Source organism: Anabrus simplex, chromosome 6 (assembly GCF_040414725.1).
Source record: "Anabrus simplex isolate iqAnaSimp1 chromosome 6, ASM4041472v1, whole genome shotgun sequence".
NCBI lineage: Eukaryota > Metazoa > Arthropoda > Insecta > Orthoptera > Tettigoniidae > Anabrus > Anabrus simplex.
In genome coordinates, this window is record NC_090270.1 from 153,841,872 (window position 1) to 153,869,813 (window position 27,942).

The following is a 27,942-nucleotide window of genomic DNA, read 5'->3' on the forward strand; positions in this document are numbered from 1 at the left end:
CCAACGGGACTCGAATCTGCTGACAATATTGACATGACGCCCCAATGGTCTTGTCAACCAGCAAAAAATGTAATAGCAGCAGCATTGCTATCTACCCACAGGTTCGTGAATCCATTGAAAGTCCACTTGACAAATAGTTGACATATTTCCCGAAAGATGTCGGGTATATGTGCACCTCTGGCAATGGCGTTTATGTGATTATTATGTGGTGTCAGTTTGCATGTTTTTATTGATTTCTCTGAAAATATATTATGTATAGCTTTAAAAAGATACTCGTATTATGGAGAAATTATTTGTCCTTATCAGTTATATGTTATGCTAGAAACAAATCTCATCAGTCAGGATATATTGCGGAAATTCCTTGCATACCTCTGATAGTGGGACGAAAGAGGTATAGTAAATATTTGTGGTAATTGTATTACAGGGCATAAGCATGACTTGAACATATTTTGGGTTAGAGTCTTGTAGTTGACACAAGATAATAATTCTTCTTTGTGTTAATTGTTCGTTTTCTTTTTCAGGTCGTTGAATATTTCTTAAACGAGAGAATAGCTGGAGATGTTGAATAAGAATGTCGCATATCCATGAGGGTATTCAGCCAAGGACATTATGGCTCACCACGAATTTTTACCCTTATGTGATGTTCTGTTTAACATAATATCTCTTGCCTCATATTTCTGTGATGTCGTATTTGATGTTGTAATGGGTTACGCATTATTTGAACGAGGCCGTCATGTATGGTTTGCAGTTTCACTTACATTCGTTGCTACTTCTCTCGTTATTAGTCAAGTAATATCACTAAAGTGGTACATCCGTGCTTGTGAAACACGCCGACATTCGAGAGAAAAGTCGAAAAGTGAAGATACCATCACTTCAAGTTCTCAAAGTGGTCATAAGAAGTGTGTGCAATGGCTTGTAGGTTTGTTACATATTGTGCAGTGTGGTGTTTTGTGGAGGTATTTCAAGCTTTTCATTCCTGTGGACCTACGATTTGTAAAGCATGAAGTGAGAGATTTGTGTATGCTGAGGTTATTTCATGCATTTTGTGAGGCAGCTCCTATGTTACTAGTCCAACTGTACCTTCTATGGCAAGAAACTTCACCAAAGGAATTCAGTGACTTGAATATTGTTTCTACTGTACTTTCTCTTTTTAGTGTTTGTTGGGCACTTGCTTCATTTAGTAAGAATGTACGCCTACAGAATGTTCATCGTTTAGTGCTAACATGGCTAGGTGTTATATTCCAGTTTTTGTGGCGTTTAGGAACAGTCTCTTCTCGAGTCACAGCTCTTACAGTTTATGCCACCTTGTATGGACACTGGGTATTCCTTGTTATTGGTTTGCATTGGATATCAATGTTTCTTTGGCTCATATCACCAAAGAATGTATTTCATGGGGAAAGAATTTCACGCAGGCGGAAAGCAGCATTCTCAGCTTTAATTGCCATTATTTATGTTTTTTCATACATTAACTTGCAGGTACGTATTTTAAATCTTGGATTTAACAGTTATATTTCTCTTTTAAATAATTGCATATGTTGTCATTTTACAGGTTTTATTCATGTGATTATTTCATAAGTTATCTGATGATACTTTGAATGAATAACTTGTCTTTTGATATTTTACATTATTGGATTAAACTATGAAGGACTGTTAACTCTATGATGTAAGGTTGCGTGGCTATCTCTTATCTGGAGGCCCCAGATTTGATATCTGGCCTATCCAAGGATATTAATTCTGGGCTGAGATTTGGAACAGGGTTCACTTGGCTTTCTGAGACCAACTGAGATGCTGTCTGATACCTAGTCATGAAAGTCGAGCAATATTAGTACTCTGATGCAACAATGCTCTAGCCGAATGCAAGAGTTTCACTGATCATTCTTTTTCCCCCATGCTTATCTGGCATTTACTCTACACTTGTGTGATAAGGTGAAACATTTAGCCTATGGTTGATGGTAGCATTTCAACTGTGGCAAATCTTGAAATGAAAATGAGAAGTGGAGAGTCATCAATCTTCAAACAGGAGTGGGAAATGATAAATGTTTTTTATTTGTCCTTCTGTATTAAGTTTAAGAAACATTCCACAGAACACAGTTATAGTAAAAAACTAGACGTTTTAAACAAATTTTTCACCTGGTTTATTGACTTTGCACAGCTCAACTCCACCAGTGATTTATTTGTTGAACATTTTTCTGTGCCAGCTGAAAACGTTCCATATAACTTCATGCACACTGAAGGATAGCTTCAACGGCTCTCTCTTATTTTGTAAGAGTTTTCCAACAAATACCCTCGGCATGTGTATCCTAAGGATGTGATAGAAGTGCTCTTCATGGGTTGCTCTACTTACGTGAAGGTACTTTTTCAGCTTTAAAGCTCATCAAGTACAAGTATAAAGATCTCTGCCAGATGACAATCTCTGCCACTGTGTGTGACCAGTGATTTCATGGATCCTTGTTCCCAGTATGGAAAGAATTTCAAATAGAAAACATTGACTGTATGCTAGTATACATATATAAGCACAGAATGTGAGCACCCACTAAGTAAGACTACTATTACAAAAATCAGTTGTTTCTCATGTACTTAATATATGTATAATTTACGTGTTATTTAAAGCTTCTATAAGTGCAGAACCCAAAAAAGTAAAGAAAAGAAATGTGTAAGTACGAGATCTTTGCAGCTGACCTTCTGCAAAGTTATTCTCTGTATGGCACTACCTGTGGTGGTAGGTGACTGCAAGCGAACTGGTGAGATCTGAACGCTGGACAAGCCTGTTTAGAATATGGTTGGTTTTTGACCATTCCCCTTGTATTCCCACCTGTTTTGGTAGGATAAATAAGACAAAATGCCCAATTAAACCCAGGCTGTAAATTGACTTTAAGGTTTGTAATTTTATAAATATTTATTTATTCTTGACTTTCATTCATGGTGAAGTTAGGGCTCACTGCCCTCTCTTACACTGAATCAATTTCAATAATCAAATTTAAAAATAAAAAATTAAAAGTAAGACATACTAATTCTGCAAAAACTAAATACTAGGAACAGATGCGATACAAAATAAACACAATTACAATTAAATACTTAATCATTCCATTCCAGATCCTTATGAATTTTCCGGTTAACTCATTCCTGGTTGCCAGCGTTTCGCCCCGGTGTGCTAAGTTGGGTTCATCAGTTGGTAAATAGCACTCCTACCAAGATGCATGGTTTAATTAAACAATTAAGGCCAGGTTACAAATTTGTTAGACACTAAGAGTCATAATACTAGTAATAATAGGAAGGGGAAGTGGTGGTGTTGTTTGAGTCATCAGTCCATGGACAGGTTTGATGCAGCACTCCATGCCACCCTATCCTGTGCTAACCTTTTCATTTCTACATAACTGCTGCATTGTATGGAGACAGTCTTGGGGAAGGAGTGCTAGATAAAAATAATTCCAAAACAAAAGTTTTGGAGTGCAATGAAACGATGTCAGGTGATGCAAGAAATATTAGATTAGGAGGTGAAGTCTTAAAGGAGTAAATGAATGTTTTTACTTTAGTAGTAAAATAAATAACGATGAAAAAATTTAGGACACAAACTCCAGACTATCGGAAACAAGGAAGGCCTTTCGTAGGAAAATAAATTTGCTCACTTAGAACATTGATATAGGAAATTAGAAAGATGTTTTTGAAGACTTTCATCTGGAGCTTGGCATTGTATGTGTCTGAAACATAGACGATAACTATCTCAGAAAGAGAAAGAATAGAAGCTTTTGAAATGTAGTGTTATAGGAGAACGCTGAAGGTGAGATAAATAGATGAAATCGCGGATGAAGAGATTCTGAATCGAATTGGTGAGAAAGATCGATTTGGCTAAATTTGACGAGGAGAAAAGGTGAAATGATAGCACACATCTTAAGAACCCAGAACTTGTTCATTTAGTTTCTGAGGAAAGTGTAGGTGGTAAGAACTGTTGGGGTAGACCAAGTAATGAATATGACTAGCAGATTAGTGCAGATGTAGGATGTGGTAGTTATGTAGAAATGAAAAGATAGGCACAGGATAGGGTGATGTGGAGAGCAAACCAGTCTATGGACTGATGACTGAAACAATTATTATTTTTGGCATGAGAATTGAGTGGCAAAACTCACTGATGGTGGGTGCCATGGGTGGGTGTCGTAACGAATGCTGAGTAACGCATGTCAAGACTATGGAGGCATAAGGGATCAGACTTCGCTCGTTTGTGTATATATTAATTTATGGTCACCGAATGATTGGCTGCACAGTCTGGGTCACATAGCTGTCAGCTTGCATTCGGGAGATAGTGGGTTCGAACCCCAATATAGGCAGCCCTAAAAATGGTTTTCCATTTTCACACCAGTTATATACTGAGGCTGTACCTTAATTAAGGCCACAATCGCTTCCTTCCCACTCCTAGCCTTTCCTAACACATGGTCACCATAGGACCTGTGTCGGAGCTGCGTAAAGTAAATTGAAAAAAAAAAAAAGGGGGGGGGTCTTTTAACCTATTTTAGATGTACTTCTACTGTTCATGTTGAGCAAAGTGAACCATAAGGCGGTGGACTTTATTCAGAGGAGGGTTTGTACACTTAAGGTTGAGATGTGTTAAATGTCAGTGGTATCCACCATCTAAGAGTTTAATCCTACTGAGCTAGTTTGTTTACTGCTTCTGTCATTTGTTTTCCTTCTACTGCCAGTAAAGCTGCTTCTAGAGAGCAGCAGATGAAAGTAAATATCTGGACAATTGACATAGTCAGCTCTAAACACGTGTATAGTCACTCAAAAAACCAATGAGTACATGGTATTGTATGTTCCTCGTATTTAATATTTATCAGATTTATTTTTAATGATTTTTGAAATATAATTCATGTCCTCTGTAGGTACAAATCCTGTGGATACGCACAACAAGCATTGTACAAGGGCTGTAAATAAAGTAGTGGTAATATTGAAAGAACGCAATATTTAATGAACTAACAAGTACAATTGCATTGCATTCCTTCAGTGTAGTCACCCACAAAGTCTGTCACCTTTTGCCAAATGTTGGGAAGCCATTCGGGACCTGTTGATGACAGCAATTGATTGCCCTACTGTTCGGAGTACAGATCCATGTCAGGTAGTCTGCGGCCTCAGAAGGGTTCCTTCAACTTCAGAAAGAGATAGAAGTCACAAGGACTCGTATCTGGTGAGTACGGAGGGTGTTCCAAGACCTCCCAATGCCACTGTTGCAGTAAGAGCTTGACATTGTTTCATGTTATACAACATGATTGGGCGATCGTCTCATTATAAATGTGGAGGTTTGTGCCCCAGAGCCAGACGCAGATGTCACTCCAGAAATTGGCAATAGTAGTCACTGTTGACGGTTTGTCCCTCAGGCACAGCATGCGTAAGAATAACACCCTCATAGTCGTATGCCACAATCAGCATAAGCTTCACCCAGCTGGGTTCTTGTTGAAATTTATGCAGACGTGGGTAACTTGAGTGAAGCCATTAATTCGATTGACGCTTTAATTCAATTTTGTAGGCTCATACCCACGTCTCATCAATGGCGACAAAACGCTGCAGAAATGTGTCTTCTTCATTGCAGTATTTGTCCAGGTGATGCCAGTCATTGTATATTGGTGCCATTTCGGTACATCAGTAAGTTGATGTGGAGCCCAATGGGACACAATTTTCCTCATGTTAAGATATTTCGTCAGTATGTGCCACTCCGTTTGATGACTGACCAACCTCTACTGATAATTCCCAGACAGTCCATTGATGGTCTATGGAAATGAGACCACTCATGATGTCAATCTGATCTTGAGGAATGGACAACCGACCTATACGGTGCAAATCAGCACACTCTTTTTGAACCACACAAAACGCCTTCACCCATCGTACAACCGTCATGTAATGCCTTCTTGCCACAGGCTTTGCATAATCCTCGATAACATTCTGATGCATTTTTGCCATGGAGAACCTCGATTTTAATATATGAATGCTGATCACTTCTGAAAATATGCTCTAGAGCAGTGAAATCGACACTCTTCACTTCAATGCCACACAGCAGAACACTCCCAATTGTATGCCCGTTAAATGCACACTACACATCGACAGCAGTGCCACGTGACAGCTCCCATATCCTCTTTATGCATGCCCGATCTGTGCATGTCTGGACTACATTGCCACTACTGTTTATTGCCCTTGTATATATTAGTTCAGTTGTTTCTGAGAAGTCTGTACCTACGAGGAACTTATACAATCGCTTATACAGCTTACATCCTTTTCTTTCTTTTTTTGAGTGACTGTGCATGCAGGGAGAGCTGTATGATAATGGATAAACACAGGTAAGAAAGTACAGCTATTAAGTTAGTTGCAGAGAATATTTGTCACTTTTGAGAATACCGTGATAAAAAAAGAAAAGAAATATAACACTAAGTTTTGTTTTGAAGAACTACTGATATTTTAAAACAATGAAGTCGTCACAAGCAAACATCCCTATGTGGATCAGTGATAGATTTTCAGTCTGTAAATCCCAAGATCGTGGGTTCAGTCTTAACAGAGGCAGTCAGATTTTTGAAGGCCAGAAAACCATCTGGATCTGGTTAGCACTTCATGTTATACAGCGTTGGCATATGAAAGAATCTGTGGAAGCATTCAATGTTTACCCAACAAGATTTATTCTAGACTCGGCAATAGGTCACCCAGTAGAATTCTGGTTTATCGGCAATTATGTAGAGTAAACAAGATTGTCAAAATTGACACATAAGCAGCCTAAATGATATCATATTGCCTGCACGCACTGGCTGAGGACATATGATCGTCATCAGCACTAGCAAAGCACATGGAATTGTCTTCCCAACCTAAAGAAACATTGCTGATATTTCTTTTTATTGTCTGTTAGGCCATCAGATAGCACCACTAGGGGTTATGCGGTTTTAGGAAACAACAAAAACTCGCTGGGAGAAGATGCTATTGCAACAAGATGGGTCCAAGGAGTAACAGCTTTGTTATACTCAGACTAGCCGTGCTCTGAATGTCATTACTCATCACTATCCATACCTCAACAGCTTCCATGCTGTCATAGAAAAGGATGAGAGTGGTACTTTGGTAGAAGCTACCTTTTGCTCTTGCCCTTTGCCAAGATGCAGATGCAAAAGTACTGCATTCATCAAGATATGGCACATACATTAAAAAAGAAAATTGTAACTATACCAAATACAAACTTGAAGCAACATACATTAACTCATCTGGCATGATCATCCTATTAAACCACAGATATACTGGTTATCAGCTGGTTCCTTTTTAATTTAGTCGCTTTCAGATTCTGGAGGTTTATAGAATGCTACACTCCTTTTATACAGATCTACTGGTATGGTAAACTGCAAGACATCAAAAGATAGAGTGAATTTACATTGCAGGTATAAGCATCTTATTGTTCCAATGTCTCAGGTCATTTGTAAAACATATGTAAAGTAAAATTTCTCTACTCTTACTGCTATTAGTAGCCATCATGACAAAATAGCCTACACTTTATTGAACTCAGTTCCTCAGTTATTTATTTATTTATTTATTTATTTATTTGTTTATGAGTGAGTTGGCTGAGCAGTTAGGATTGCGTAACTGTGAGTTTGCATTTGGGAGATGACGGGTTTGAATCCTACCGTCGACAGCCCTAAAGATGGTTTTCCGTGGTTTTCAACTTTCACACCAAGCAAATGCCTTAATTAAGGCCATGGTTACTTCCTTCCCACTCCTAGCCTTCTCCTCTCCCATCGCCATAAGAACGTATCTGTGTTGGTGTGACGTAGAACAAATTGAAAAAAAGTAATCAATTAGTGTGTTCTCAGCAATTTTGAACTGTTTGTTGAACAGCCAGGGCCAACAGCATATCTGAACGTCTTTGCGCTGGTTTCAGATGAGTCAGAAATAAAGGTTGAAATGTACAGGGGATAGTACCAATCTTTGAGGTGGGCTATTATTTGTGTTTCCTTGTTTGTTTATGAGACTACCCTCGATTACTCGAAAGTGCCTGTCTGCAAGCATGTTATGGGTCACTCTCAAAGTAGTTTGGGAGGGGATGTGTTACAACAATTTACACAGAAGTCCCTCTTTCAATGCCATCTCGTAAGCAGCAGTCAGGTTGATGGAAACTTGTTTTTTGAAATCCTGCTTAGATGCATGTAGTTAGACTTACAACCTGGTCTGTACAGCTTCTGTTAGGTCTGAAACCAGCCGGGATGTTTGCTAAAATTCTTGGGCCTATCTTATTTATTAGAAGTCTTTCACAAGTTTATAGCAACAAATGAGTTGTGCTATTGGAAACTCTTTACTTTATCTGGAAATTTGTTTGGTTGTAGGACAGCAATTACTTAGTTAATTTTGAAAGATTTTGGCAGGCATAAAACTTGATAAGCTATGTTCTAGTCCCTTTCCACATCGTATTAGAAATTCAATTTTTACAGGTATTCTATCAATACCAGGCACCTTGCCTGTCTTCAGGTCCGTGAGAGCTGTTTCTAGTTCCCCCATTGTGAACTCTTGAGATAATTCTGTGTCATAACGTGTTACTTACAAAGTTCCTTTTTCACCCTTTTTGTCTGATTTTTGTCTCTTGGGGCTGTAGACAGCGAGACAATTTTACTGGCTACTTGATATGATGATACTGAGTGATATTTCCAAATTGGTGGACTACATCCTCCAGATTTATTCAGTAAGCTCCATGACTGTTGACTTGTTTTTCTTAAAATTTTCTTTTTGTGCTACAGTCAGTTTTAGTAACAGGTCACAAGCTAAATCTGGATCATTTCTCCTTATAGGATTCCGAAAGTTCTTTGCATTTGTTGTTCCATTCTGAAATATATTCCTTGCTCTATCCCTGTGGTATACACTTGAAGAGTCTAAGGGGAAAAATTGATCAATGGGTTTTCAGTTTATTGTGATAGCTTTTTTGAGTACTGTAAATATTCTCAGATAAAAGAGTAAAAGCAAGTCATTTCATTGATGTACAGCAGAGTGAATTTTTGTGTCCAATTGATAAATTGGTTGACCCTCATTTTGTGGTGATGAATTCTTGGCTTACTACAACAACCATAAAATAGTACAAAGAAATAAAATTTCAAGGACTGAAGTATCGACTTTTGTAGTCCTGTGAATAAAATGATGGTGAATGCAAAACAGTTTGCAGTTACGGAAATTCTTGGTTTTCACTATTTTCATGGGGCCGTAAAATCAGTAGTCCTTAATGTAATAGAAATTTACTTTGTGTACTTCGGAAAGTGTTAGTATATATGGACGGTCAAGGATTTCATTATTGTGAACTTTACAGTTAGCTTGTTTTTTCCTCACAGTACACAAGAACATCGTTTTTCTGTATTAAGTGGGACCGGAACTGATCTGGTTGATCCGGAAATTCTAAAAAACAAATACAGTATGTGTTATATAATCTATTAACATAAGTTTTGCACTAATACCTTTTTTGATTTGTACAAAACAATATAAGAACACTTTTCTTACATTTACGACTCTGTTTTATGCACTAAAATAATGTGTGAGATTTTTCTGTTTTACACTTAATAGCGTTTGCGCGCAGCATGATCACAAAGACATTTTACTAACATCAGTTCTGCCGGTGTGGTTTCAGTCTGGGATTCTAAATAGGCCATCAGTTTGTCCAGCTGCATTGTTGCCTCTCCATGAGTCGTCGTTTCTCATGATAGTTTCATTTTTTAATTCACCATAACTCGTCATTACCTGCCGAGGAAAAAGAGGCAATAATTTCTTCATCTGCCATTATGCTGTAGCCTGAATTACAGTCATTTTGCAACCAGACATTTACGTCGTTCTCATCTACGCCCGGGCATCCGGGAAAGCGTGCAAATGTGTCAAGGAACTCAGAAGAGTCCACAACTTCACATACCTCGGTGGTAGATGTACAGATAGAAGGCCATAGATGTTTCCAAGATTTTTTAATTGTAATTTCACTAACTTGATCCTATGCAGATGCGATCATATAAATAATGTCTTTCATATTTATTAATTTCAATACCAATATTACACTGTTTTCCCCCTCTTTTTCAATCAGTGTGCTGAGCAGCTTCCTCCTGTATAACCGCTTGATGTTTGCCAATACAGCCTGGCCCACCGGTTGCAACAGAACTGTTACGTTAGGTGGCAGAAATTTCACTTGGATATCACCACTGGCCAACTCTTCTACTCCTGGATGTGGCAGCACATTGTCAATGAACAAAATGGCCTTAGTAGCAAACCTTGTTTCGTTAAAAACCACCTTATGTTCAGCACGAAGTCGTCTTAGAACTAGTTTTCGAAAGTTCCATTGTCCATCCATGCATTCTTTTGAGGTGAGTAAGAAACTGGCAAGGCAAATCAATTCACATTTTTAAGAGCACATGGATTTTTTAATTTCCCTATTAACAGGAGAGGAAATTTACATCCTTCATTTGCATTGGCGCATGCCATAATTGTAATGCGATCTCTACTTCTTTTATAACCCGTTGCTGATTCGTCTAATTTAGACGCAATGTCTTATTTGGCATCATGCGAAAAAACAGCCCAGATTCATCGGTGTTATATATCTGATCTGGCATTAAGTTATCGGAGCAAATAATGTCCTGAAATTCCTTTACAAAACTGTCAGCAGTGACTTTATCCTCTGAGAAACGTTCTCAAGTCACTGCAAGCTAGCATATGCGATAACAAGCTTTCCACCTTTCGAACCAACCCTGACTAGCTGTTAAGTTCGGATCTTCATTTGCTAGCTTGCTGTTTAAACTAAGCACCTTTTCTTGTAAACTTGGCTCTGAAGTTGGAACACAGTGCTCTCTTTTTTTTTACTAAACCACATGATTAATGCGTCATCTAGAGATTCATTTCTAGCTTTCTTTACTGTGGCACGATTCTCTAAACTACCTTTCATCATCATTTCAAAGCAGAATTCCTCAATTTCTTTTTGGTTTTTCTTCCAATCAGACACAGTTGAAGTCCCTAGACATAGTCTAAAGCAATGAATATTCTTCAAGAGTTCTCCTTTGTCCAGCCTGTTTATAGCTTCTAACTTTTTCTCCATGGAAACAACCACTTTCTTCCGTTTTGAAGCCATTTCACGCTCACTCAAACAATACAATACACTGCACAGGAAAATACTGGAACTGTACAACGTGGTGTTAACCTTCAGCTACTGATGTGGTCTCTCACAGGCTACTGGATATGATGACTCATTCCCTTCCTCTTCTGTCGTCTTAAGCAAACACATAACAGGTCATTATTGAGCAACAGTAATCACCACCACCACCACCACCCCATTTATTAACCATGAGAACTGAAGAAGCTATAATGTTTCAGGTTTGAAATGGCTGTCATTAAAAACTGAATGCTGTTGGGTTGGCTGGTTTTTCCTCTGGACTCGTCATTTCTTTGCAGTTGAGATTATTAGACCAACAACTGTCATCATTTTCAGGTGTTGCTGGAGTCCATCTTATTACTTTATCTGGATCCTGAGAGAATATTTAACAATTTGTCTTCTGAAATGTCCATCTTGGCCTATGGATGGATTGAACCACTGGGATCAGAATCCCTATTTCGTATATGATTGGATGGTGTTGACTGCATGGGAAGTCTCCTAGGACTATTTCAGAGTGTGTAGAGGTTGGTTTTGAGTATTTTGTGTTGAAAAACAACTGTTCTCCATCTGTTCTACAAGTACATTACTATTCTAATCGCTGGTGGTATATATCTGCATTATGCGGTGGATATTGAGATCACCCACATAGATAGCTGGGTGAGAGGTGGCCACTGGATTAGTGGTGGTTTGTACACATTCACAGCTGTAATGTTTACAACTTTTGTATTGAATGTTTTGATTGTCATTTTCAGTGTTAATACGCACCACGTGTGCATCTTCTTACAGAGGGGTCCAAAAAAATGTACTCACTGTTTGATAGTCCATATCTTCTGACAAGTTTGACTTCCAGGTACAATTTTTGGCACTGAGAGTAATGTTATATGTTTGAAATGACCACTAACAGCTTCTAAACAACGCCTATGGCACCAAACTGTAGACCGAATTACAGCTGTTCGTGTATCTGGTGTAATGGCAGCACATGACTCTGATGTGAATGGTTTGAGCACATGGTTCGTGAGGATGAGGAATATGCAGGGAAATTTGTGTGGTGTGACAAGGCCCAATTCAAACTTAGTGGTACTCTCCACCACAATTATGTCTACTGGTCTCCTGTTCATGTTCATGTGGAGAAATCGTAGCGTCTTGTGCTGCCATTATAGTGGATACACATAGTACTTTGCTTTCATCTGCTTGTTGCTGTGTAGCTGCACCTTCGAGGAAGAATCAGCCGGTGTACCACTGTTGCCCAGGGAATGTCCGAATGCCTTATCTAGCACTCTTCGGGGAGGTTCCTTCCTGCTGCATAAACTAGCAGGCAAAACTGGGGTGCAGATGCAAACACCCTTCACACTGCTTCACTTTCTCTAGCATACTCTGCTGGTGAGTACTCCGCTCCTGTGTGAGAAAACAGTGTACATTCGAGCAAGATTGACGTACAGCTTAATGGAACTATGAGAGTTGTTACTGGAGAAGTGAGGTCCACTCCTACTCAGTGGCTGCCTGTTTTAGCAAACATTGCTGCTCCAGATCTGAGGAGAAAGGCAGTGAAAGTACAGTTGCTCAAGAAGACCTTAGCACACAGGAACTCATTTTTGTTCAACGCCTTATGAGATCCTCCTGTGATGAGGTTAAAATCCCGGAATCCACTCTGGACTGATCTACACTCCCATGAAAAATTGAGTGTAACAGCAGAATGGAGACAGCGATGGGAACAATGTCCACCCACCAACACCTTTCTGATTAAAGACCCAACGAAGAAAGTCCCAAGTTTTGATCTTCCTCGGCGTGAGTGGTCAAAACTCAACCGTTTCGGAACAGGCCATGGCAGTTGCCGTTATATGATGAAAAAGTGGGGATATTGTGAAAGTGCTCTGCATGAATTGACACCAAGTGCAGTGGACTAGTTGTCGAAGCTGGACATTCTAGTTTAATTATTTCTCTATTTTAACTTATATGTTCATTGTATACTTTTGCACATTATGCTTGAAAATGCCATACAATGATGATAATGATAAAAATAATATTAATAATAATGAGCAGATACACAGACAGCTGTTGTTCGATCTGCATTGGCGTTGTTTAGAAGCTGCTGGTAGTCGTTTCAAACATATAACATTACTCTCTCTCATTGCAAAAATTGTACCTGCAAGTCAAATTTATCAGAAGATATGAACTATCAAACAGTGAGTTCATTTCATTGGACTCCTCTGTATATTGCAACGAACATAATTTGTGCAACCACATATATTATGGAATGTAGCACTGAACACTTTGTATCTTGGTATTCTGCCTCTTATGTAGTTCTTGTGTCTCTAAAAAGCTATTTAGATGAAAGTTTGATTCCATATGTATTGTAGCCAGGAGAACTAACTAAGAAGATAAGTGTGGCTGCCTGATCATTCTTGCTCGCATAGCACCACCCACGGACGTCAGCAACTTAAAACACCCAGTTTCTCAGATTAATTTGCACTTGTACAGTTGCACCTAGATTGTGCTCTACAGCTGGCAGAACTGGAAATAATTTACATGTATATATGAATTTCTGTCAGTTCTGTCACATTGCTAAATTGTTGATGTGCAACACATGGTCAGGACAGAGGATCTCCTGATGAAATTTATTCTGGAACAGGTTATAATGAAAGGAAAATAACGCAAAATCTGGCAGTGCTTCGTAAACTTGTGTCTTCTTGGCTTATAATGTGTTAAACGAGAAACCCAGTTCATGGCAACAAATTGTAGTGGATCCTATTACATGAAAACTTAAAGGTCATAAATTTCAAATATTTTGCAGAGCTTCGGATATACTTGCCTCTTTAAACACTACATAGGCCTACTAGCTGAGGAAGAGCTGCCTTATTGGTATTCTGCACTTATTGAGCCCATGAAGATTCTAATGTAATGAATGAGCTCTTGTGAGCATGTGAGTTTCAGATTACATGTTTTACTATGCAGTTCTGATGAATTGTTGTTATCCTCGCTTAACATAAAGTGGGTGATGGTCTATAAAATGAAGTTTGTTTGTTTGTTTGAGTCATCAGTCCATTGACTGGTTTGATGCAGTTTCCATGCCACCCTATCCTGTGCTAACCTTTTTATCTCTACATGACTGCTGCATCTTATATCTGTGTGCCGGGCTGAGTTGCTCAGACAGTTGAGGCACTGGCCTTCTGACCCCAACTTGGTAGGTTCGATCCTAGCTCAGTCCGGTGGTATTTGAAGGTGCTCAAATACGTCAGCCTCATGTCGGTAGATTTACTGGGACGTAAAGCAAATAACATTATTATTTATTATTATCTTACATCTGTTCTAATCTGCTTGTCATATTCATACCTTGGTCCACCCCTACTGTTCTTACCGCCTACACTTCCTCAAAAACCAACTGGACAAGTCCTGGTTGCCTTAAGATGTGTCCTAACATTCTCTCTCTTCTCTTCAAATTTAGCCAAATCGATCTCTCACCAATTCAAATCAGTATCTCCTCATTTGTGATTTAATCTCTTCATCTCACCTTCAGCATTCTTCTATAACACCACATTTCAAAAGCTTCCTTTCTCTTTCTTTCTGAGCTAATCATTGTCCATGTTTCATTTCCATACAAAGCCACACTCCAAACAAAAGTCTTCAAAAATATTTCCAATTCCTATATCAATGTTTGAAATGAGCAAATTTCTTTTCTTAAGAAAGGCCTTCCTTGCTTGTGCTAGTCTGCATATGTTAATATCAACAGGTAATGTGTGTTTTTTTATGACTGCAATTTCAGCAGAAGAAGCAGATTGATGATTATATTTGTAAGGTTAGGCCTAAGGCATTAATTATTTATTCCCTTGGAGATTATCAGATGTTGGTTATTCTTTCTTTTGAGGATGTGTGCCGCCTGATGGATATCCAACTCGGTTACAGTTATTCATTAAGTACTGAAAATTCCTAAGATTTTGGAAATTAAAAAAATTATGTTCATCAATGAGGAAAAAAGTTTTGCTCTCTGTTATTGTTTTTGAGTATATTATAAAAATTATTGTTAAGCTTTTTTTAGCCACTCTCATATTATTTTCATTGAATCATTTCCTTTTTTTTAGTTGAAGTCATTGTATGCTAATAAGGATCATCTGAGAGATAAAATATTCTGCTTGTGGTTTGTGTATGCATTATTGTGTGAATTCCTTGCTCTAGGAAGTAAACCCTCGCCAGAAGATGGTGACATTCTACGTTGTGATGTTCCTGGAAAATGCATTGCTGGTAACAGCCTGGCTGGTTGGAATCTGGGATGAGGCTCCTTGGTATCGGAATGCTGTTCCCATTGTAGTATTTGTTTCATTCTCTACTGGCATCTGCTTCATGGTTCTCTACTATCAGTATTTTCATGTTCGTAGGTGTGTACTACAACCTAAGTGATCTATTTTTTCCTTAATATCCCTGCTATGTTGCCTTTCATGTACAATTATTACTTGTTTATTGTGGTTTTAAATGTTGAATATTTTATGATAGATTGAGATACGAAGCTGGTGGGCGCCCTAATAATAACAACTGTGATTCAACTCGCTTATCTGGAGATGGGGGAATAGTTAACAGCAAAGATGATCAAAACACGATTTCAAAGGTATATTTTTTTACTATTAATAAAATGTTGTTGATATTTTTCTTATTTTTGATCTAATGTTTTCCTTGTTCTTTCTTATAGGGGTCTCATTGTAATGGAAAACTTGCATCTAGCTGCTACCAGCGATACAATAATGGTTATTTGCCATACCATCATGGTGGTATACCTGGAGTGTTCAATTGCCGGTTCAATAACCCAGTAGCATCAGCTGCTGCCACCAAAAGGAAAAAGAAGAAGCCTACCAGTTTTGTTCCTCCACCTGTGGTTACGTCTTTGCCTTCAGTGGGTGGAATGAATAGTATATCTTTACAGCAGCAAAGTTCACTACAAGAAACTTACAGCAACAATTCAGTTCAACTTCAGAGTGCAGTCCCATTTTGGAGAAGACCGTTACCTAATCAGCATAATCATCAGGTTAGTGATTTCAGTTTTTCACTACGGGGAAAAGTTTACGCTTCAAAGAACATAGGAGAATAACGGTCTGTTTACAGGTGCGATTCATAATTATGTTTAAAAGGCTTTATTATAGAAACTATCACATGACTTTTATTTTAAGTAGAAATTCAATATGTGCAGCATAAGTTTTATAGCATTATAATGGATTTGAATTAGTACAAATCTTAAGTAGAATGTATATGCGTTCACTGCGACAGCCATAGACCCACTCGCCATCCCCCAGAATTACATTTTCTTTTATAACCTAATTTAATTTAGCACACACCATTATTCATTGCTTAAGCATGCTATAGCATTTCCATTGGCTGAAATACAATCGGATATGACGTCATTTCACCCAGGCAAGTGAAATTCATTCAATTACCAATCCATGCACAATGAAACACAACAAATGCAATCTGTAATGAAACAGTGTAAAATACAGAACATATTATTCGTTTGTCATGAGCTGGACGTAACAAACGGCTATATCATTGTTCAACATAGACTGTGCTACTATCGCTGCACGGAATGCTAGAGGCCTAACAATCGCATTGCTGCCCTAACCGTTGCCTTTCAACGACTCCCTTTGCTTTATCACAGTCCAATTGTTTTGTCACTAACTGGACCTAACCAATCCAGACCAATGTTTTGTCACAAGCTGGACCTAACCAATCCAGACTAGTGACTTTGTCACTAGCCGGCATGATGAATTAATTCAGCTTCACGACTGTCGATCGTATCACTGCTATCACCGTACGGAATGCTAGAGGCTTAATAGCTGCTTCATGGCCCTAACCTCGGGGCTTACGCCCCCAGACCCCCTTTATTTGATCACAGTCTAAACCAATGCGCTAGTTGGTAAGTTCAAAAGTAGTGCCGCCACACCTAACAAAGCACCATTGGTTCTTAACACATTTCAGTACCTGCTTCTGAGCGGGACACTTGAATGCCTGGACCAGCCATTTCCATGCCCGGCCCTCTTGATGTGCATCACTTAATACAATTTACAATTACTCATAAACTATAAATGTTAGAAAAATGATACTTTGTGCTTACCTCTAGTAAATATTTAGGGTGTGAATCTGGTATCACAGGTTTCAAAATACGTCTAATTTTATACAGCCTATCTGTATTTTCGGCGTAATGATTACTGTCACCGAAATGAAGAAATGAAAGAATACGAAGGAAGCGTATTCGGAACATTGTATTAGAAAATATCCGAGTATGAAAAACAGCGTCCTCGGTCCAGTACATTTTTATATCAGGATTTTGGACTAATCGGTTTCCACGATTGCATGATTGAATTCTTTGTGAAAGGCAGGGGCACCGCACTTGACTCGCATATAAATTGGTCTGCTCACACACATAGTGATAAAATTCGTCATTCATGAAAATACTCATGTAACTCAAAATATCCTGCTTATTTTCTATTTGAAAGTTTATACCTGAATTCTCTGTAAAGGGTGGAACGGGTGGACAATAACTACGATGATATGTACCAGGCACTTCACTTTTCTTTATAGGCCTAACAGAATTTCCTCGTCACTCTCACTTTCACTATCTGAGTCTATTTCAGGAATAAGTTCATCACCAGAATAATCATTGTGAACAATATCTAATAATTAATCCTCCGTAAGAAACTTTGTTTTATAAGCCATTACATTACACTCGGTAAGAACAACACGCACTGCATTGGAATCTCAAGTACCGTCTTGACGCGCGAGGAAGTGCTGAGATATTCCCGCTAATACAGCTAAGATAAACATGAGCCCACTCAACACGAGAGTTATCTCAAAAAGGTCAACCAACTTCCTGCTACAACCAGTAACGCTGACTAAGGTGTAAGAATGCATAGATGACGAATATAAACAGCATTGCTTCGCGCGGAACATTAAACGTCTTACGCCGTCCACGGCCCGCAGCATAGGAACAAGCTTAAACGTCTTACACCGTCCATGGTCCGCAGTGAGTTAAGGTCAGGAGTTGGCAGCCTTGTGCACCACACGATCGCGTCCACTGCGAGAAGTCGGCAAGAAAGAAACAAATGATGGATCGTTCGCGCCTAGATGTCTGCATTGAAAAACTGCTGCAATTACTGAACTTTTGCCGTGTTGGGTGAAAATGATGATGTATTGCTGATATTCCAATCGCATATAATAAAGAACTTTTATTTCCTGTTTAAATATGAGGATTCTACCTATCCACCAGGTTTGGATGTAGAACTTTTTCACATGTAGCAAAGACACTAAATTATAAATTTAGATACTTCAAGATACGGATGCAAAAAACTGGAAATTTGTTCTGTCTCTCCTGAACTGAACCTAGTAACAGATACAATAAAAATCCTACTGTACTAAACATCTTTCAAGAGTTATCCTGTTAACTTGTTGACTATTTTAGAGAAAAATCTCTCTGCACCTTGAACATGTATACTCTATTTCAAAGTTTGTAAGTCAATGTTTGTAGAATACCTCTGTTGAAAACATTATCTTAAGGTATGCATGTACAGCATCCTGTAGTAAGTTCTAAAATTGATGGTATTGATTGCTGTTTCTTAAGAAGCAAAACAGTGAGATTATCAGTCCCAGTGTTAAGAGTTTTTACAAAATTTATAGATAGATAAATACACTGCTGACTGTTAAAATTACAACATTAAGAAGGATACACCTGATTGACCACACATTGGAGAGAATGTGTAGTGTATGGTAGAACAATGACGTGATTAATTGTTCAGTTGAGAGGCACAGCACATGTGCCAATGGTGACACTGATAAATGGTATACCAGCCACAAATTAAGAATGTGTCAGTTTTAACCATATCTTCATGTGCCGTCCTGAAAATGTCCAACAGCATTTCAGCATGTTTTTAACAAGCACTTCAGGAACATTTTGTTTTATTGACGTTGGTCGATGTGGAAACACCGTCTAGCAGTTCTGCGTCAGCTGGTGGTTATTTGCAGTGGCATCTAGTGGCTTGCATACTGCTAACACCACTCAAGTAGATTTGATGATTGATGATCTGACTACAGAAACAACATTTACCAGTTCCCGTTTTGCAATTGAAATTGTAATGATTAATAGTGATGGAACTAACAATTATATGAATATCAATACAAGAAAGAGTCTGGATGATGAGCATACTCCAGATGCTAAGAATTTAGAGCGTAATTTATTTTTCAGATTTTACACTTAGTTCATCCCAGATTTTAATGTTAATTGTGTGTTTTTACATTTGTTTAGTTATTAGATGTATTACATTAAGGCTGAAGATGGCCAGCCAAGGCCAAAACTAGTCCCTAGTTTAGGAATGTAATTCAATAATATTGCATAATATAGTGTTAAAAAAGGTGGACCATACAACATTAATTTAATAATCATTATTGTGATATAAATAGAGGTCAGAGAACCAGTTAGAGCTAGTGCCATTGTGTTTCCCTGCCATGGAGTTAACATGTTGTGTCGAAGAACATGACAACCACGTAAAGAGTTTTCCGCCTTTGATCTTAGGAGAATTGTGGCCTATTGAGTTTGTGAATTATCCTACTGTGAAATTGGTTCTAATGTAAGAAGAATAATGCAACTACAGTGAAGTGGATATGGGATCAGTGGATCAAGGAGGAACAGGCTGAATGACGAGCAGGAGGCCAATGATATTGTTACATTGAGCATCAGGACAGGCATCTGGTGCGCATAGCAGTTATGGACTGTAGAGCCACATCACACACCATCGTTCAGGAATAAGGAATGTGGCACATTGATCTATGTTTACATGCATGGCCCGTCGCTGCCTGCAGCAGTGGGGCTTCTTGTCCCGGTGCCCATTACTGCAGCTGCCACTGACTGCTCACCATAGGTACCTCCATTTGTAATGGTGCATAGAACATTTGAATGGAATGAATGGCATACCATAACCTTCTCCAACAAATCCCACTTCTGGTCGCACCAACAAGATGATGATATCTGTGCTAGGTGACACCATGGTGTATGGCTGGCTGAGTGCATTATACACCATCACCATCATACTGGCCCAGCACCTGTGTTATATGGAGTACCATTGGATCCCAATTTTGGTCACTCATTGGGTACACTGACAAGCAACCGTTACATTGAAAAACTTACCGTACTGAATAAACAGGAGATAAAGAATCCGCCTTGTCAATACTAATCAAAAAACAATTTAATGTATGTTAATTACTCGTACATGTTTCGAGAACATACCACTCTCTTCTTCAGCAAAAGTATTTCACAATTTCAATGACTTGATTACATGTTCAGTTATTGAACATCTATCTATTTTAATTAATATATCTTTCGTGAAACGGAGTAAGAGTATAAGTCATGTTATATCGGGTCCTCATAGTGCACGTTGCTGATTTAATTTTCAACAGTTAGAAGAAGAAAATGGTTATTAAAAAATGAAAATACAACTTTCTGAAATATGTTGATGTAGGACTCATACCCTCAACAATTAATACTGTCTCTGTTTTATAACTTCAATCTTGTGTCCTGAAATCTAGCTACTTATGACTTGTACTCTTTGTCCGTGGCACAAAAGATATAGCATGATTCTGACAATCAATACATCAAATCTATTTTGAGGTTATGCATTAAAAGTAGATCAAATGAATTGTGTTGCAAATTATGGAAATGTGAAATACGCCTCTGCATACTATTAGCATTACAGTTATATCATGTATACCATCCATTGACAGTGAAGGCACACGTGTTTTTGAAAATAATGTAGCCTATTGCCGGGCTGTGTGGCTCAGACGGTTGAGGCGCTGGCCTTCTGACCCGAACTTGGCAGGTTTGATCCTGGCTTAGTCTGGTGGTATTCGAAGGTGTTCGATCCTGGCTTAGTGTGCTCAGTTATGTTAGCCTCGTGTTGGTAGATTTACTGGCACGTAAAAGAACTCCTGCGGGACTAAATTCCTGAACCTCAGCGCCTCCAAAAACGGTAAAAGTAGTTAGTGGGATGTAAAGCAAATAACATTATTATTAACATTAAAGAATGTATTGGGCTGTTAGTTGCTGAATCCCACATATAATGTCTTCTCTAGTGTCTGAAAGTCGAGGCATTAGCAGTTCAAGTAGGTAGGCAAAAAGGCATTTAAATAAATTGCAATAAGCAACATAAAAACATCTACCATGATGAACTATATTACTATTTTACTCACGTTAACAAATTGTTAACACATGGGTGGCGGGCCCCGAGAAATCTCGTAGTACGCTCACCAGCGGTAGGTGACGGGCCCCGAGAAATCTCGGTTTTATTCACGACATTGTTTTCGGTCTTCCTGTGACATCTCTTGATCATATATTGAACTATTTCGAACTTGCACATTGAGTAGAATAAATCGTAGATGTGTATCTGCCACGTTCCTTTTATTCACGGCCTCTTTTATTCTTTGATTTAGTTTCAAAACGTCGACTTTCTTTCTGCCGGTTCAGTCAATGACAACACCCGCGGAATATGGTGTTAGCTGACGACGATAAGAATTATATGCCGATGATCGTTCAAATGGACATTGTGATAATGAATGAATTAGTGGAAACTGAATGTGAGAGTGATGGTGGAAGTGATATTCAAGCCTCTAAACGCCGTAATTTACATAGTGTGTTTATTTATTCAAGTGACTCAGATGACAACAACGATGTAAACATTAATGATGTGTTGTTGAATTAACACGCATTTGCTTGCTTATCTTAGATATGTTGAAGTACTACTAGGGGCATTGGTTGAGTACTCATACCAACTTTAAAGATAAAATCTTGACTGGTTTAATATTTACGTACAGTTTTATAATCGAGTGCACCCTAGTATGCTTAGTAGAAAGATGTCCGGTCCACAGGGTATGTGACAAGCTCAAGCATCCGGTCAGCAATGTGTTAATTTTTAATATTCTAGTCATAACTTCATCCTATAACAAAACCAAAATAGGAAGCATATGTTATCAAAGTTTTATTGGTTGCACTACTTCTTCTGTTACTACATTCCACTATGAATTGTGGCCTCTTTTAAAATGTCATTCTTTATGTCACAATCTTGTGTCTTCCTTATACCTGTTACTTTCAGATCTTCCTCCACCAACTCGAACCACCAAAGTTTAGGTCCTCCAGCTCATTTTGTACCTCTGGAGCGTCAGTTTGCTGGACAGATCCTGACCTTGCCTCCTAAAAATATGTCCTAGACCCCTTAGGGCCGATTGTATAAACATCACTGACTGGAGATCAGTTTTAGTCTAAGTTCAGAAAATGATCTGAGATCAGACCGGTGTTCTGTTGTATAACACTGATCTAAGATCAACTAATCAAGTTCAATTTTGATCCCAGTTCATATGTGAGCGTTTGGCAACAGCGCAAAAACAGTCGAGTGTCTTGAGTCGCAGTTGAGCATTGTGAATGTTTTCGTTCGTATTCGTATTCTGTGTGCCGAGCGAAAGAAAGAAATAAAGAAAAAATGACTGAAATATTTGTATTGAAAAAGTAAGTAGGGAAATCATACATTAATCCTGTATTATGTAAGTTAAATTTGTCGGCAAGCTGTGTCATTAACTGCTTTTAAGGTAGAAACCTTCTTTTTAGCTTCCACAAACGCCACGTTGTCTTTCCAATGACAAATCACAGATATTTTAACATAACAATACTGCAATATATTTTACTTCCATTCTTCATTAGACATCCAGATGATCTAACGTAACATCTTTGTAATTTTGTCTAATGACTATAAATGTTATGTACTAGCTGATGATGGCCATGAAAGGCCGAAACCGGTACTAGTGTAGTAATCCATTCACAATAAATAAGTATTGATCGGTGGAACACCTTTCTTGTCTGTACATTGAATCCAATCAATATGGAAAATGAAACTTATAAATAATAATCCAGTGAGCAGGCGGGCTGGAGACAACGGAACGGAAAACTTGTACTACCGGAGAGTACTGTGTGTTGGTGTATTTCTGTGGGTGGAGGGTCACTGTGAGTCAGCGAGGAAAGCCGCTAACGTGAGTGGGAGGGTAAATGAACCTGTGTTAATGTTTGCTGTTGTAAGTATTGTCCTGCTGTTGAAGGACTGGACTTACTTATTTCCTGTTGCTCCTCTTGGAGCATAGGGCTTCAGAGAAATACTTCCATCTGTTTCTACTGTTGGCTAACCTCTTCACTTCGTTCCAAGTTTTTCCCGCTGCTAGACATTCCTCTTCGTTCGTCTTTTTCCAGGTCTTCTTTGGACGTCCATGCTTTCTAGCATCTTGGGGGTTCCAGTCGAGTGCTGTCTTTTCAATGGCTCCAGCGGGCTTCCTTAAAGTATGTCCTATCCAACACCATTACCTCTCCCTTATCTGTATTTCAATTGGCTGCTGATTTGTTTCTTCCCATAGGTCTTCGATTGAAGTAACGTCCGGCCATCTTCTGTTGATGATATGTCTTAGACAGTGATTCACGAAGACTTGGGTAACTTTCCACATTTCACAGCTGTAAAGCAGAACGGACTCAACATTTGTGTTAAAAAGTCGTAGCTTAGTCTTTCTAGAAATGTTGTTGTTTCTCTGTATAGGATACAATTAAACAAGAGCACCATTTGCTTTCCTGATATGACTCTTAATGTCTTCTTCTCTTCCTCCAGTTGTAGTAACCATACTCCCAAGATGTACGAAGGAGTCTGCTTGTTCTATCTCTTTATCATCTATCTTGGAATTGACCCTCATCCCCTTGCTCTTATTAATATTTATTTAAGTCCGGCATCCTCTGCCTCCTTCTTCAACCGCTTAATCTTCTCTTCCATATCTGTGAACCGTTCAGCCAGTAGGCAGATGTGATCTGCAAAAACAAGGTCTTCTAACCAATCTTGTAGGCCCCACTGGATCCCCCTTTTCAGACCTCGATACGCTCTCCTCAGCACACTATCCAACACAAGTAGGAAAAGCGTCGGAGAAAGAATACAGCCCTGTCAAACTCCCGAGATCACATCTATTGGCTCAGTAAGATCTCCCATATGCTGAAACTGACATTTACAACCCTCATACATATCCTTTATAAGTTTCAGGATCCTTCCTGGTATACCATATTCTTCAAGTGTTTGCCACATAACTCTTCTATTTACAGAGCCAAAGGCCTTCTCAAAATCAATGAAAGTCAAGTAGAGGGTGTTCTGCCATTCTGTACTTGGTTCTAAGATAATTCTCACAGTGTTTATGAGATCGACACAGTTATGGTGTTTACGAAAACCAGTCTGTTCCCTTCCAAGGTGCAATTCCATAACATCCTTCGCCCACTCTAAAATGTCCTTGAAAGCACCTTCTTGGTACTGACAACAATGTAATTCTCCTCCAATTATCACTCTTAGTAATATCCCCTTTCTTTGGTATCTTAACAATCAGGCCTTTCTTCCATTCAGCTGGTAGCTTTTCTTCATTCCAGATCCTTTCCAACAGGGGTTGCAATAATTTTGCCGAGGTCTCAATAGCTGCTTTTGCTTCTTCAGTTCTTATCTGTTACAAGGCCGTCTCTATTTTTTTTTTTTTTTTTGCAAGTTGCTTTGCGTTGCACCGACACAGATAGGTACCATATATGTTAAGGACACTAGGTTCAGGGCCCTGACCTAACTTTAGGCTAAGATTATTTTCAGCTGATGATGCTTACGACTGTTAAGCGAAACATGTCCCACCTTACAACGCCTGTTGTAATGTTTATTTCCTAAATATAGGAAAGGTAAGTATTGGAAAGGTGGTGTTAACTATTATTCTTGTTTTAATGTTCATAACAGATAGGTCTTACGGCGACGATGGACAGGAAAGGGCTAGGAGTGGGAGGGAAGCATCTGTGGCCTTAATTAAGGTACAGCCTCAGCATTTGCCTGGTGTGAAAATGGAAAACCACGGATAACCATCTTCAGGGCTGCCGACAGTGGGGTTCGAACCCACTCTCTCCTGACGTCTCTATTTCTGAACGATCGAGGATGCAAATTTATTCTTGGGTCACCATCTACTGGTTCCTTTTGTTGGTTACCATTCTGTTCTATATCTTTATCGAGCAACTCTGAGAAATGCTCCTTCCATCTCTGTAACTGTTCTTCCCGGGTGGTCAGTAGTTCACCTCTCTTGTTTTTGATGGGTTTATTGCTGATAAATCCTCTCCTTGACAGTTTCTTTGTGACACTATACAATTCCTAACATCTTCCCTTGATGGTGCCTCTTCTGCCATTCGTGCTTGTTCATGTACCCACTGTACATGGTCCTTTCTTAAGCTTTTCTTCACACTCTTATCAGCTTCCACATATTCCTTTTATGCTGCGGTTTTCTGTTGTCTTGTTTTACACATATTTGCCTTACCTAGCTTCCTAGCCTCTATTTATTTCCAAGTACCATCAGACATCCATTCCTTTTTGAGATCATTGTGAAATCTAAGTACCTTCTCACTAACTTCTAAATATGTGTCCTTAACTTTCTTCCATGATAATTCAACATCCATCATAAGTTCTGGTTCAACAGCAAGAGCTTCAAAGCGGTTTCTTAATTCTATCTGGAATTCTTTCCTTTTGCTTTCATCTTGCAATTTACGTAAATTAGATTTCTTGTTTCGCCTTTCAAATTTCCTTCCACTTGCCACAGTTTTCATTCTAAACTCTGCAGCCACCAAGTGGTGATCACTTCCAATATCTGCCCCTCTTTTATTTCCCACATCAGTCATTGATCTTCTAAACTTTCTACTTATGGCGATGTGGTCTATCTGGTTTTCTGTAACATGATCTGGTGACACCCATGTAATCTAAAGGCGCGTACACACTTGCGAGCATGCGAGCTGCTCACACTACGATGCTCGCAAGTGTGTACGGGGTAACGAGCGTAAAGCGAGCATGTTTTGAGCCGCTCGCTGCGAGCCGACTGGAGTCGGTTTTCTAGGCGAGCACAAAGGGATGCTCGCGTTCAGTGTGGACGGCCAAGGAACGTGCTCGCAAGTGTGTACGGCTACAGTGAGCATCCCGCGAGCATGGCGGCCTGGTCGGATGAAGATGTGCTTACTTTAATAGACACTTATTGGACACATTCTGTTTTGTGGGACCCGAAAAATGGCGATCACTTTAAAAAGAATGTGAAAGAGAATGCATGGCGGGATATTGGCACAACAATTGGACGACCCGCGGATGAATGTAAAAAGAAAATTATTTCTTTGTTGGCATCACTCCGGAGGGAAAGGAACAAAGAGAAAAGCAGTCGCACTACTGGAAAAGGTAAGTTCTCGTGTTTAAATAAAATGAAGCTTGAACTTCCTTTTTGTACATGATGTATTCATTTATTATCTGTTTAAAATAACAACTGTAGTAAACAAGTAATGATATAATAATCAATAAATATCAAAAGTGAACACAGGTTGCAATTCAATAGGTAGTACCTATAGGCTACAATACCGTATTCAATAATATTTTGTACAATTATCTTTTTCTTTTAAAGGAGCTACGGAAATTTACAAAAGCCGATGGTTTGCGTATGAAACTTTGGGGTTCCTCAATGAAAGATATAAACCAAGACAGACGCTAAACACAGAGAGTATTTTTCCTTTTCTTTATCTCGTTTAAGCGTACGTATTTTGCCATGGCAGAGCTCCTTCTTTCATGCAGTAGTCAGCTATTTCATCTCTAATTTTGTTTACGTAAGCAGAAGATCTCCTAGGAACATTTCGTAGCCGTCTCATGGAAGTCATCTCTTCATTGTGTCTCCATGTTCCTTCAATTATTTCTCCGTTCGCTTCATGGTCTAGTGAACCGGGTGGTGTGTATAAGTTAGGGGAATGAATCCTCAAGTAACGTGCTACGAGCTATTATTATTTTCTCATTAATAATTATTAATACATTATTTTTTGCCATTGGCTTTATGTCCGCTTCTGTGGTGTAGTGATTTGTGTGATTAGCTGCTACCCCCGGAGGCCCGGGTTCGATTCCCGGCTCTGGAACTTCATGTCCAACATTAATTTGCTTTTTGTACAGCTCAGTGCGCCAATACCGACGAGGTTTCTTTTGCTTATTTAAATAGGCTATAATCACAGCTGCGCCACTTGCTACCATCACAGCAAGCAGAGTTTCATGCTCAGAAGACATCTTTGCATGGAATTCACAGACTGATCCTGCTTCCAAATGGCGAGCAATCGGCGAGCAAATGGCTCAAGCAGTGCTCGCGAGCCGCTCGGACATTTAACTTTTTCACGAGCGGCTCGTGAGCCGCTCGGCTCGCAAGATGCTCGCAAGTGTGTACGCACCTTTATGGCATCGTTTATGGTGAAGTGCCACCCACTACCAAATCATGGCTAGCACAGAAATCAATGGAAAGTTCCCCATTTTCGTTACAGTCACCAACTCTATGCACTCCCATAATTTGTTCCAGCGCCTCATTGTTAGAACCAACCTTCGCATTTAAATCCCCCATCACAATAACAATATCCCTCTTTTTCACTCTCTTAATAGTCTCATTTAGCTGGCAGTAGAATTCTTCCTTTTTTTCAATCTTTGACATTTCTGTGGGAGCATAACACTGGATCACGGTCACATTGCGAACCCGGGTCTTGAATCGAGCTGTCATCAGTCTTTCTGAGATGGGTTTCGAATCAAGGAGGCTCCTCTTTGCGGTTTCAGTCAGTAACAACCTTCCACCTTCTCTATGTCTGCATCCTCCCCCATTTGTCCAGAATAAAGGAATATATACCTATTCTGAGTCTATTTTTCTGAAGTCGGGCAAGAATATTCAGCCTGTATTCCTCCATCACTTTAGCCACTTGTTTCATTCTACTTCTCTCTCTCAGGGTT

The 27,942-nt window shown here is 39.1% G+C and overlaps 1 protein-coding gene across 1 annotated transcript in view; it reads left to right on the top strand.

Moving 5' to 3' along the window:
- Positions 1-200: 200 nt before the first annotated feature.
- Positions 201-27,942, top strand: part of LOC136876226 (uncharacterized) — a 113,636-nt gene continuing 85,894 nt past the window's right edge. Inside the window, exons 1-5 of the mRNA XM_067149996.2 lie at positions 201-391; positions 522-1,476; positions 15,284-15,483; positions 15,599-15,710; positions 15,792-16,124. Of these exons, the coding sequence (XP_067006097.2) occupies positions 610-1,476; positions 15,284-15,483; positions 15,599-15,710; positions 15,792-16,124 (1,512 nt within the window). The 5' untranslated portion in view covers positions 201-391; positions 522-609. The remainder of the gene's footprint in view (positions 392-521; positions 1,477-15,283; positions 15,484-15,598; positions 15,711-15,791; positions 16,125-27,942) is intronic.